The 13,883-nt window shown below is 43.0% G+C and overlaps 1 protein-coding gene across 10 annotated transcripts in view; it reads left to right on the top strand.

Annotated features, from left to right (window-relative positions):
* The window catches only part of LOC112571740 (FYVE, RhoGEF and PH domain-containing protein 2-like), a 65,992-nt gene that overhangs the window by 18,583 nt on the left and 33,526 nt on the right, over positions 1 to 13,883 (top strand). For 5 of the 10 annotated variants that reach the window (XM_025250987.1, XM_025250985.1, XM_025250986.1 and 2 more), the window contains one exon: positions 36 to 236. The exons of 2 other annotated variants lie outside the window; for them this stretch is intronic. In XM_025250987.1, the coding sequence (XP_025106772.1) occupies positions 36 to 236 (201 nt within the window). Of the gene's footprint in view, positions 1 to 35; positions 237 to 2,991; positions 3,149 to 7,668; positions 7,971 to 8,379; positions 8,591 to 13,883 lie in introns of those variants that run through there. 3 more of the 10 variants (XM_025250994.1, XM_025250992.1, XM_025250990.1) reach the window with 3 other exon arrangements.

The following is a 13,883-nucleotide window of genomic DNA, read 5'->3' as shown; positions in this document are numbered from 1 at the left end:
CCGTTGATATGTGATACGCTCTTCCTGATCTTCAGGCAACAATGACGGATTTCCTCTTGCTGCGAATGACGAAAAAATCAAACAGCTTGATGACAGAGTTGTCAGCGGATATTCGCCAGTCGCTCTAGCAGAGTCAGGACCGGCAGTAGTGAAGGTCAAGCAGAAGTCAAGGGCGAGTGTTTGGTCATCGGATGCTGGTTCTGTGGCGAAACTTTGGAAACTCTTCCCTCTAACTGGTGAGTTTTCGAATGCATGTGAGCTTTGTGATCAGATGTAAGATGAATAGATAAATACAAGCAATTTAGTGATCTTTTTAGAACGATTTTCATTCAAAAGTAGTTATTTTATTTCATTTCCGTGGCCGAACGTGTTCGAAAACATTTTTACTCCTGAAGCGACGGGCCTGAGGAAGAGCCCGGATGCGTTGTCGTCTGCTTACTTGTCTCCGAATTGTCGTTAGTTTGCTTACTTCCTGGTTATGTGCAATGGAGTTGATTGAGGGATGTATTATCGGAATTAATACAGCAACTTAAGTCATATCTGAAAAGATTTCTCATTTGTGCCATTCTTCCACTTTCAGTAACAGTTTAACAACTAAGTCTTTTGTCCTTTATCTGGCCATACAAAGACTGTGCTTTGGCCTCGGCCAGTGTTGGTGTGCACGTGTACGCGTGTAACATGTTGGCATGATGCAGGTTGAGAGATCTGGCTCTATTTATAATTATTAAAAGAAAGGAAAGAATGAAAAACTCATTTTTGTTCATTTGTTGATTAGTCTAATTTGACAAGAGACCTATGTTTAGGCCTTCAGTAACGTTTAACAAATGTGGACAAAGTATATTTTTATTTTAATTTAAAACAGTGTAAGGTCTTCACCTCTGTTGTGGAAGATGTGTCATTAAAAAATTGGTACTTTAAAAATATATACTTCTTTAATGTTTGTAATGAAGGATATAACATGCCATTACTTTAAAAATTAATTTCACCATAAAACAGACTGATATAATCCTGATAATGTCAGCAGTTCTTGCTTAACACTTAAGTAGAAAGATGAAGCAGATTTTGTAAGAGCATAAAAAAACATATAATAAGGCTAATCCTAACCTGACTTTACTTGTGTCTAAGTATCGAAGGTGCATCTGTGTGCCTCCATTAAAAAGCAGGGTTGAGAGAGAAGATGAGTGCATGCTGATGTTCGTTGAACTGTGCCTCACTGCACTTACTAAAAGTCCTTGTCTGCATGAACTCCTAAGAATGTATAAACCTGCTACACAGTTGGTCCCACCTCTGGTGGTAGGAGTCTCTGGTTTTCCTCAAACACTTGTAACCAGAGCAGTAAAGTCTTTTCTTGGCCTTGATTGTCTAGTCCAGAACTTTTCTGGTGTCGCAAGCTAGTCACTGTCTTATCTGCAAGCATTCACTTGAAAGAAGGAAAGAGTGTGTGGGGGAAAGATGAGAAAACTTGAGCTCCTTTACTCCCTAGGCTATGGGAATGCTTGAAGGAAGAATGAGATTAAGTATAAAAAGGTTCTGACCAAATATGCAGTACATGAAGTTGAGATACAGTAAATGAGAAACACTCACACTCACAGCATAGGAATAAATGTTTTTCTGATTCTACCATTTTGTTGTTTATTTTTGGAACTTTTGCTCACGCTGACACCTTTTAATTTTCTTTCAGTGCAATGCCATATGTGACCAAATAGCGAAATTGTTTTTAAGATCACTGGTGGGCACAGATAATTTTCTTCTTGGCATCGTAGAGTAGCTGCTTTTGAGATAGCATGATGTGATGTTTCTATCAATGCATCTTCTTTATTATCATATCATGAACTTTTGTAGAATGCTGTGTTCGGAGATTGCAAGATTGAAAAAAACTTTTGCTTTTAATCTAACTTGGCTTTCATAAAGCACATGCTCATACATACCCAGTGTGTGAGATAATTTCTGATCTGCTTGCATAAAATTCACCACAGATGCAGATGTTTACAAAACCAGTTTTAAGATGGTTGACACAATTGTGAATGCATCAATTGGTTTTTTTTCCTTTTCCTTCCTTTAGAAGTGTCTAAGAAGGTACATAAAGTCTTTTTTCCCCCTCTGTCTCAGATGGTCACATGTATATGCACACAAATTCTTGTACACATGTCTACACATACACACAAGGAAGCATAAGCACACATACACACATAAGCCTAGTAACAAGAGTCTTAACATCAATGTCCTGTTAAGTTTGAGGACTGTACTGTTTACAAGGAAAATTTAGCCTGGCAGGGGGAAGGAAAAGATAAGGATCAACAGTAAATGCAGCCAAACTAGTGCAACATTTTAATTCTTAGGTGAAATCTGCCATTTAACTATACACCTGAAACTCAAAACAGCAACAGGGAAGGAAAAGGCAAAACACTTGTTTCTGTACTTGCTCACTGGATATAATTGTTAGGGGATTGACAATAAAAATACACTATCTGTGTGTGTGTACAAGTTCATGCACATGCATGTAGACTTTGAAAAAAAAGGTGTGGAATGAGAAAGAAGATATTGAGCTTGGTGATAAATTAATATCTGTAATTTATATTTTTACTAATGCCTTTATTTTCTCTCAAAATTTTCTTTTCCATTTTCATAAGATAATCAAATTGTTTGTAGCCACAAAATGACAATGACAATGATCAACTTTATTTGTCCCAGTGGGCAATTTGAACATAGATGCATATATTGTATATTGACATATTCCAAGTACTAATGAATATGTGCACTTTACTTTTGCAAAAAAGCACAATAACCGCCTACAAACACATAGAGACACAGATACGCATATGCATAACTTCCACCAGCACACAAAGCGCAAGAAGATATGCTTGTTACCATTTTGTATCAATAGTGTGTCAGTATTCATAGTCCTGTCCTAGAAGTGCTTGGTTCTCAGTGACATGTTGATTTGCAAGAGACCTGTTGCTGATTACACTTCCCTCTCATGTTTGAGTCACTTTCATTTCACAAGTGCCTGAACACTGGCTGTGTTTCTGTAACATATATAATACATGGATAATTGAGGCACACTTCCTAGTGACTCCTAACTGTCATTAGAACACAATTAGAAAAACAAATCTAGTCATGTATAATCTAGATGAGGAGGAATTCGAAGGTAAGCTTTTTCAATACTTAGACATTTTCCTGTGAGAGAAAACTGAAAATTAACACCTAAGAGACTTTCCATTCATTATTCATGTTATTAAATAGTTGCATTTTTTTGGATGTCTAGATATCTTCAGTGTTTTTGGCTATCTTAGTGCTCATTTGTATCAAGTCACACTCTTATATTTGAGAATATAAAATCTTCTCATTTGCCAACATGTTTAGCAAGCATTTTTGATACAAAGTAATGTATATTGGGTTAACAGGATTTTCAAATATTTTGGTCTAATGTTGCTGGTTATTATGTCAGTTCAGTTACTGGACATATTATTTTGCATGTGTTGGGGAGGTTTGGGGGTTAGAATGTGTTTGTATACATTGTGTGTGTGTTTTGGTGTGAGAGGGGAGAAAGGTGCATTTTGAGCCATCTCCCCCCTTCCCCAAGCAGCTAGTGTGAAGAGCTACCTATTTTAACTACCAACCTGAATTTTTTATTTTTTTTTCAAATACCTGTAGATATAGGAGATATAAATATAACCTGTAAATTTCAGCCGCCAAATCTGTAAAACAAATATCTGTAAAACTAACAAACAAACCTGCAAATTATTCGGGTTGGTCTTTAAGCATTCCTAGAAATTATTCCCAAGCAAAAAGCTAAAACCAAATGTAGCTCATGGGACAATCAGTAATACGCCAAGTCCTAACAGGATAACCAAAAATAAGATATACAGCAGTTGGTGCAAAGGTATTTTTTGGTCACTTTTCAGTGACAGCTCATTTTTTAACACATTTATAAAACATAAGATATTGGTAGATAACAGTCACTATAAAAAGGAGCATAGTGCTTACGACAAGTAAGAGACATGGAAAGAATATGAAAGATGGAAGGAGAAACAGCTATTTAGACAAGTAATAAAACACAAACATAGAAAACACAAAAAGGAATCAGGGAACTAACAGTAAGGATGAAGAGTGTCATAAATCTAAAGAGGAAGATGAGCAGGCGGACTAGTCAATTGACTGTAATCGCAACTATTACCACTAATTATGTTGATTGTTGTAATGCTTGTGGAACAAATGTGTTTTTAGTGGGTGAGTGGTGGATGTGGAAGGGAGGAGAGTTCCACTGTTTTGCAGCACAGTAAAAATCCAGAGACAATATGTGATTATTAGATTCTCTTAATATTAACTAGTAGCGTGATTGCGGCCTTATTAGTGTCTGTGCATTTAAACGACTGTGTCACTAGTGTTCATATAAACTAGTACAAATAGATGTTTGTGTATTTACACCAGTCACTTGACCGACACCTCGCACCTGTGGTTGGGCGGTCACGTGGATAGGCCCGCGACTCTGGCTTATTGTGGGCGAAAGTCAGCAGGTCCTGTACAGGACGACCTCCAGTCTTTGACCTTTGTAAGTCAGTTCTTCCTCTGACCACCGCGGTGTCGGTCACACTCCAAGGTACCTTGAAGGATAGTCTTCGACAGGGTGTCGTGCCAGGTCACATGACCAACGGAGACCAACTTACATCGCTTGACTGTTGAAAGTAGAGTTTTTTGGTGTCCTTTGAGTGTGGCAATCTTGTTTCGTACAAAGTCGTCGGTTCTATGTCCTCTGTATGAGATCCGGAGCTTGTTCTCGAATGCCTGGATTCTCTCCCATTTGTCTCGGCGATTAGAGTCCACATGTCGCATCCATAGAGCAGGATCGGCATTACCAGGGATTTGTACAGCTTGTACATCGCAGTGAACCTTCTCATAAGGCTATCCCATATCATCTAGTCTAGCCATTGCCACTGTTGCTCTCGCGATACTGATGTGGATATCTGGTGTAGAGCTGTCGTTCTTGGAGAGGTTGGCTCCCAAGTACTTGAAGCTGGTGACCTCTTCGAGCTGTACTCCGTTCATAGAGATCTGTGCTTTGTCACTACCATTGATCACAGCTTGCTTTCATTAATGCTGGTCTCCATTCCATATGCATTTGAACTGTCAATCTGTTGGTGAGATGGAAGTGTAATGGTCGTGGAGAGATCGAGCATGTCTTCCAACGAGATATTAATTAAATAGCACCGGTTTACACCAGTAGTGTTTAGAGAACTCGTACCTGCTTTATGTCCATAGCACTAATTTTTTCTTTATATTCAGATTAGTGTCCATGTCCTTCTCTTGTCTCAACCACTAAGAACACGCTCCTTACAAGCGTGAGTTTGCGCTATACAAATCATGCATTATTATTATTAACAGCAACAAGAAGGAAAGTGAACTATAGCAGTGAACGACACTTATTATTGTATAGTGTTTTTTGCCCGTCTTATATAATTGCTTAATTTTTTTTCTGTGGAAGATGTTTATTTTATTGACCGTGAGACCTGTTTAATACCCTTGATTTTTTATTTCTATGTCATTATTGAATTTGATCGGTTCTACTCAAATGTCTGTGGTGACGCTATAAAGCATAATTTTATATTTTATATTATTAAAAAAATGTACCACGGTTCGCGTTCTATTAATTAAGGCACATTTTGGAAGGAGACGGATTTTCCTCTTTGAACAAAATATTCAGGGCAGACTGTAAACGTCATCAGTCTGTAGAAGTGTGTTTTGTTTGCCATGCCAACTGCAGTACCCTACATAACCCGGAAGTACCTTACACGACATTGCTTCTGCGCATATCTTTCGCGCACCTTTTTGCGGAAAGGCGCCCAACCGTTTCTTTCCTGCTGCCTTCACCTTCCCCGATAAATCAGGTACCCGTTTCTGCTAAGCAGCAGGGTGGGCAGGGAGAGTTCTCCAGCCACATGCCCGAACAAGCTTTGACCAGCAAACTTCTGCTGCTTCACAGTACAGCGCTAGAACATCAGGCTACAGAGCCCTCCAGGACATTCGCCATAGCGACTGTACTGTCCGCTAAACGACTGCAAAGTCTTCAGTTTTATTACATAGTTGGAAAAAATGCGATGGGAATGGGGAGAAGAGATAGAGAGAGAGAGCTCATCATCATGCAAGCTCACCCATTTAAACTTCTAAAGGCGAGCAAATCATTTGATGGCGTACGAAGTAGGAGGAAAAGGTCGAAAGAGGCAAATCTTTAGACTAAATGGCAGGGTTGCCAAGGCAACGCTTTGGTCTTGGATTTCCCCCACCCACGCTTATGACTGACATGTGGCGCAGGCGATCGATGTCCCATCAGCTCTTGAAGTAAATGAGTATGAAGAATACGAAGACACATTGGTCTGAGTCTCAGAATGCTTTTTCTTCAGATTAATGATAATTATGTGAACTTATAAAACAGTATCACGACCACGATAGATTGCACTCTCTGTGTAGACCAATAATAATAAATGAAAGATAGCAGACAGTGGACAGTGAGGTAGGTATAGACACACTGAACAACATAAAGATGAGGTAAAAGAGTAGAATGTAAAGCAATGGATGAAGGTATGAAGGGATGTAGATACTATAAACAGTGTAAGATGGAGTCGTCATTTGACGGTGAGCATGACAGACAGTATTGCCAGGGAGTTAGGATAGTAATTCAGGGATAGTACTAAGTAAACAGATATGTTTTCAGAGAGTGTGTGAATGTAGCCTTGTAGTCCGAGTGGCGAATGTGAGGAGGACGAGAGTTCCACTGCTTAGCAGCACAGAGGGAGGACGTCCGTTGTCCGTATGTGACTGTTTCTGGGAGGGAGGATAGAATACGCGAGGATGATGAGGAGCCAAGGTTTGGGGCAGGATTATGGACAGACAAGATTTCAGTAAAATAAAGGAGGGAGGAGCCTTCAACGAATCAATAGGATAGAGTTGAGAGCTTGTGTAGTCTATTGTAGCTTTAACTGGTAGCCAGTGATGAGAGTGAAGAAGTGGTGGGACATGTTCACATTTGGGAGTCTGCAAAAACGAAACGAGCAGCTGAGTTCTGGACTTTGTGAAGCTTATCAATGAGGTTTTGTGGACAGCCAGCAAGAAGACAGTTGCAGTAGTCTAGTTTAGACAGAAGAAATGAACATATGAGGATTGTCTCAAAAATAAAACATTTTCCTTGTCCTTGCTGCGGAAGGTCAACCGTCCTCCTCAACATTCCCCCACCCTTATCTTTCAGTGTAAACCAGAATATATATATATGTGTATAAACAGTGTGCATTAGCAACCCCATACACAGACATGACCCTGACAGGCACATCCTTTGGTGCAGGCAATTTTAACACCTCCATAGCTGATGCACATGTTCTTGCGTCGACACGTCCATAGACGTACATGGTCCTAACAGACATGATAAACATGTGTGGGCAATGTCGGGCGCACCCAAGAAGTACACGACCCAGATAAACCTGACCCAGATAGACATGGCCCCGATAGTCAGAGGCTGATGGACAATGGTCGCGCGTGTCGGCGCTGTCTGAAGTCGTGGTGAGGAGTGCTGGTGCAGGCGCAGGCCGCATTATGCAGAAGGAGGATCAATACTCCAGGCCTCCCTGCCGCACTTTTTTGTCGTCCGCCAACTCACACTCCATCCGCTCTTTGCTCTCCGCATGGCACCCTCTGTGGAAATGGCTCCCAGACCCCGGGGGGAAGGGTCACTTCCTTGCCCGCCACCGGTCGGGGACTGGTCCGGACACGGCGCAGCCTTGACCGCGTGTTGAGAGCGTGTGTGTGTGTGCGCGCGCTTGTGTGTAGGGTGTGTGTGTGTGGGAGGGAGAAGGATGGTGTGGTAGTGCCGGTGCCAGTCATGCAGGAGGGCGCGCGCCTGTGTGACATGTCGTGCGCGCTCTTCTCCTCTTGTGCACCTCGCAGGACCAGTCAGCCGGCGGATAGTAGCATGTGTATGTGGGGTAAGTAGCTTTCTCTCTCTCTCATTCGCTTTCCCACCTTCTCTCTTTCTGTCTTTACCACCTCTCTTCTCCATCCTCCACCATTTTTCCCGGTCGGTCCCCAGCGTCATCAAGCATCGTAATGATTAGTGTAGCTCAGTGTTGGTAATGTGATAACGCTTACATTCCGTCTGTTGGTGACACTGACCATCTGACCTCTGTCATTGACTGACTTGTCGCGAGTAGACCCTGTCCATATTGTATGAGGTTCAGTCTCTCTAACCCATTCTCACCCCTTTCCTGCGGCATTTTTTCTCCGTTTGTGTGCAAATCGTTAAGAGGTTTCGGTACACCACAATCTGTCACTTAGTAGTCGCTCTAATACTATCTCCCATCCCTTCCCTTTCTGTCGTTCTCCAGTCTCGGCATTTAATCCTAGTGCGGCATGCCTGGGTGCCATGGGCTGCACACCCCGAGTGCTGCAGTGCTGGCACCTTGCGGCAAGCCTATTGATCAGCACCACGCGTCGCACGTCCTCCTACAGCCGCCCCAGCATGCCAAGCGTCACAAACACGCTGACGTAGTGTCGCGCAGCTGCTGCAGGCACTGCTGTCACTGCAGTTTTCAACCTTCGTTGGATGGTAAACAGACACTTTCCATATAGTAGCATATTGAATGTAGAACAGCCACTTTACAGAGTGAGTGGTAAAGTAACGAAGACTTTTCGCACAAGCAACACATTAAATGTTCCATGACTAGCATCTTGACTGATAAAAACTACTTTTTTATGACTGGCTCCCTCACCCCCAGCAAACTGACATTTTGATTGGTTTGATTAATTTATTTTGATTGATTTTATACGACTAGTGTTTTGACTGATGAGAATAACAGTTATTCCATAGAACCAACATGTTCACCTGCATCATGATGCAAGTAAACATCGATTCACTTATGAAAAATAACGCGTTCTCGAAACTAAAAAGTGTCTTCATGTTAGGTCTCGCTATCGCTGACTGCAGTGTAGGATGTGAAACTGAAAGAAAACACTGCTGAACATGCCTCACGTGCTGGCTGTCAGGGCACAAGTGCCACGGCGCCATATTGCTTCCGCGATGCTTTCGAAAAATGGAGAGATCTTGTTTAAAATATCGATTTTAAGGGTGGAGGGGAGAGAAGAAGCTGCGGGGGGAACCCCTACGACTGAAGCAGTTCTAAAGTGCGGAAAGGAAGCTGGACAAGAAAAGAGGTGTGGGTGGTGAGGGGGCTGGGGCGACAGTTAAGATTTGAGATTAGCAAGGGGGGACGATTTGTATAGAAGTGTCGATCACAGATAACAGGGACATCCGGGAAAGCAAGACTGAAGTCCTTCGCTTAGCAACGTGTTCAATTTATCGTATCTAGTCTAACGGTAATTGTGTAGTCATTACCACAACACTTTGCTAACCAGGAAGTAATGTGTGTTGTAGGTTCAAGAATCCATGTGGTGTACAATGCTTCTAGAGTCTAGACAGCTACCCCCACCCCATTCACGCTTTCCCCCGGTGCCACACGCGCTTAAGTGTTTCAAAGCGCGGAGACATTGCCTTGAGATATTGGCGTCATCTGATTTATATCTGGCTTGTTCCTTCCTTTTTTTTTTTTTTTTGTCGATCACTACCGGGACAGATCAGGCAAGAGCTTGAGAACGGTTCAGGAGAGCACCTTCCCATTATAGTCTCATGCACACGTATGCACCCATCCACGCAGACATTATATGTTTCTCGCGAATGTAGTTACATTTTAAGGAGATGAGCCAGTACATGTCCGACACTAGTATTGATAATGTGATTATCTTCATTGTAACTTCATTAATTCTGCCATGTTCACTATTGGATCCACGTCCACGCTTCGTTTTTAAGCAAATCTCTTTAAATTGTCGAACTCTAGACATCAAGGCCCGAGGTGCACACACTACTAAGCAGTTACTCGGGAAAAAATAGTCAGCACTATTATGAGATTGGCAACGTACAGCGACATGAATGCTCTGAATCGTAAATAATATTTGTTTTGATGACACTAGACTGTAGAGACCTCTCTTGGCTCAGACTTCTAAAGTGTTTTTTTTTATTCCATTCTTTTCACAGTAATAAGTTCAACAGCTTGCTTTCACCTTTCTGCTGTAGCTCTAACCCATGAGACCCGATAAGAGGTCTCTAAATTTCGGACTTTCGAGGGCACGATGGTATGTGCGAGGACAGTTATACAACAGCGGTAGGAGTCAGGTGCACGACAAGGCAAGTTCGCGCTCCTACAGCGGAGATAAGCACGCTAGATATTGTTTACAATGTTACAGCAGCTACAAAAATTGATAAGCCAGGTGGACAATAGTGTTAAGTGCTTGCCAGACTGCCAAGTCTTCATTAGCAATACACAAAACTGCAAGGTATGAGTGCTGTAGCTGAACGTTTGGCGATATTGTGAGTGCTTTAGCCGAAAGATTCACCCTAAACACCCAGCTAGCGCCTAGTCGCCCTAGTGCCTTGTCGTGAATCTGGCCCAGGAACGCCATAGTGTTTGTGAATGAGAGGGTGTAGGAAAGCTGGCTATCCAGTGTCTGTAGTTTTCTTGATCGTTGTGGTATTACCTCGGACACAGCCGGGTGGTATTGTCACCTGTTATGTCCCATGTACATCAGCATTCTAACATCATAAGGAGTAGGACTAAAGGCACATGATCGCCATCTAGGCCCAGTCATATAGTACAGTGAGGTTGGGCGTCCGGGGTTCGTACCTCGTGGTGGAGGCACTGTTCTTTCTCTGTGTGTGGTACCCTTACCTGTCACTGAGCCGACTACTTGGCTGTGATCTAGCCTCAACAATGTAACCTACCAAGTTAGCGGAGCTGCGGTCTGGTCGATGTACGGTTGGATAGCTGACTGTCTGGTTAATTGGCTTGTTGACTTACTGGTTGTCTGGTGGGCATCATCATCACCAGTCTTTGTGCATGAGCTCATGGTCGTCAAGAGGCAACTTGTCTCACACACTCACCGGGTGTTGGCAGCCGTATCATAACTCTCATGTGGTTATTCGTGTGGTGAGGGTCGTGACATCATAACACTCATGTGGTTGTGCGTTGTTAACTGAAAGCATAAAAGCAGGAGGGAAAATGATGGTTTTCGTGGCATGTGTGTAATGGTAGCCGCCTGACTGGTGACGTGGACAGTCGTGACGACTACTCATTCAAAACAGCTTTATTTAGCAAAATCATCTTGTGGATGTGTTGTCTTCGTGCAGCTCCTTAAACAGTGCACTTTCTCCTAACTTCTACTTTTCTTCTGACGACTGTAGAACATCAACCGCCTTCACTTTCCATCTCCGTGATAACAATTACTCAAGTTGACTCGTTGCCGCTGTCCATCTTGACTACAACTGAAGATCAACAGTCTCCTCTTTTCTCTCCCTGCGGGGTTCTCGTCAAGGTGTTGTTTATAAATTGTCGTACGCGCGTGGGAGTAGGTGTGTATGACTTATTACATTGTGCTTGGAATCTGTTTTTTCAACAGCATCTCAATAACATTTCCGCTTAGATGAAGTCTTAGTAAAAATCCTAAATCTTTCTGCAATTCAAACTTGCAAACACGTAAGTCGCCGGGTATATATATGTGATATAGAATGTTACTGAAACAATTATTTTTGTGTAATTCATGTGCTTGTCTCATTCCTCCTTTGTTCCTGCCTCCGCCCCTTGTTTCTGCCGGGTTGCAGTTGCTCCGCTGTCATCTGGATGCAGCGCACACTGACGTGGCCTGCCAGCAACTACAGGAAAGCTGTTGTCGGTTGTTTCACGCTGCTTCATGAAGTGGTGTTGTCGCGAATTAGCAGCCATTGATGGCACGCTGACCTTTGACTCCCTCCCTGCTATCCGTCACTGCTGTCACCGCGTTCACCGGATGAGAGAGAGAAAAGCTGGCTGCGGACAGTTGATGGCTGACTATTGTCTCGCGTTGGTGAAAAGTTATTGCAGTTATTGTAGACTTGGGGTGACATCAGTGATGCTTGCCAGTAGTTTGGGTGGCAGCAGTCTCAGAGGGTGGGTGGTTACTAGTTCATGGGTGGGCCTGACGTTTCCGAATAGTATATGGTGAGTTTAACCGTCTTGTAGAACATCGGGTGCACAGAAAAAGGAGGAGATAACATAAGTTTGTAAGAAAGATGGGGTGCATTTAAAAGGTATAATTGGCAGCTAGAAGCTTCGAGACGCAGAGAGCATCGGTGTACGCACCAGTACCCAAAACATGCCTTGTGACTTCTACTCAGTGTCATCTCCGCTGTAACTCAAGTACTTTTTCCCCGTCCTCGTGCCCCAAAGCTGACTGGCACCCGAGATCGACACGGAAGTGCTGTGTGTGTGTTATATGTTTGCACATTGTGTGTGTGTGCGCAGGCTGCTGGTGCTGCTTGCTGGTTGTTGAAGACGCAAGTCGACAACAGCAGCTGAGTATGACACTCATTTCCGGTCTACATGTAGTTTTCCGGCATCCAGCCGTGACTGGACACTCCATTGACCCGAGAAGGGAGTGGAGGCTGGAGCCCCGCGGCAGACGGCAGGCCAAGCACGACCAGAGGCTGCTGATGCTGTGAGACAGTACAATACTGTCGAGAATCCAAAATAGAGTAGTACAGGGAAGTTTCTGGTAAAGAGGTCTGCGGAACATTGTGTTCAGGTCACGAAATAAGAGCTAAGAGGTTCAGAGTAGTTGTACAGCGACTATTTTTACAGTCGTTTACATAAATAAAATGCTGCATAGTGAAGGCGACTGCTGAAGCTGGTGTTAGAAGTCTGTAATATAAGAAGACGTGTCACTTTGGTCACGTGGCGTAATTTATGTCTGTAGTTAACTCGGTGGGATAGCAGATCGCTTTAGCGCTGATGACATTTAATTAGAAACGTGCTATTATACTCCTGCAAAATATGTGACTCCCATTGATTATACTACTGTAGAGTGAAGCCCGGTTATCTTTTTGTTTCCACTGCAAATTACGGGCCCCGTTTGTTACAAACTCTCAGCTTCCGTCTTGGTATCAGATTTCAACTACAGTATGTCCTGTCTGCCCCAGGAATGAGAGTTCTTGAACGAGTTTCTTAACAGAATATCGGTGACCCCCGTAGATAGAAAGGCTACCATCTTCCTGTGCGACCGAGCACACGGTCTGTCATGGCTTGTAGCTGCTTTCTTCCTCTCTCGGACCTTTTGTGTCTTGGGTCCTGTCCTTCGTGCAATGCATGAACAAGGGTGTCGGTTTTTTTTTTTTTTTTAATATTGAATTGCACCCGGTCGTCATTTTAAAAAAAAAATGCAGTTGTATTAAATCAGTTCAGAATGCAAAAAAAAAAAATTGTTTTTCGCTTCTTTTATTAGGGGCATGCAGACCATTTAATTTCGCTCGATCATGTTCTAACTTTTCCTGCTTCCTTTCCCTTTGACTGCCTACAACAATGTCTAGTTGTGCAGCATTTTCACCTAACTTCCCATTTGGTTGCGAGAAGGAAAAAATCCCTGTGCCATCTTTACTGCCTGTTTGAAACTTTTTTTATTTGCAATGGCGAGAGAGAACAGTGACAGGACTGGTAGCAGCTGTGTGGGTAATCAGTTTGTAACAGCTGTGAAGACGGGATGCTCCTAACTAGCCAGGACCAAGCAGCTAGTGGTTAGTGGGCGGTGCTCGTTGTGCTCATTGTGAGTTTCTTTCCATGGCTTTATAAGCTGCAGTACCCACGACTGCCTCACTCAGAAGCGAACTTTTCTACTAGGGCACTGCTTAGTCCTGTCCTGGGTTACATGTTAACCTAGAGGGAAGAATGTGGTTATTGGGCAGTGAGATATCAGGGCAGGATAGATAACTGTAGAAAGTAGCATAACACGTGTTATAATGAGGGGATAGCCTAAAAAAGACT

This window comes from Pomacea canaliculata, linkage group LG9, assembly GCF_003073045.1.
Source record: "Pomacea canaliculata isolate SZHN2017 linkage group LG9, ASM307304v1, whole genome shotgun sequence".
NCBI classification, from domain to species: Eukaryota; Metazoa; Mollusca; class Gastropoda; order Architaenioglossa; family Ampullariidae; genus Pomacea; species Pomacea canaliculata.
This window is presented reverse-complemented; position numbering and strand designations above follow the sequence as displayed.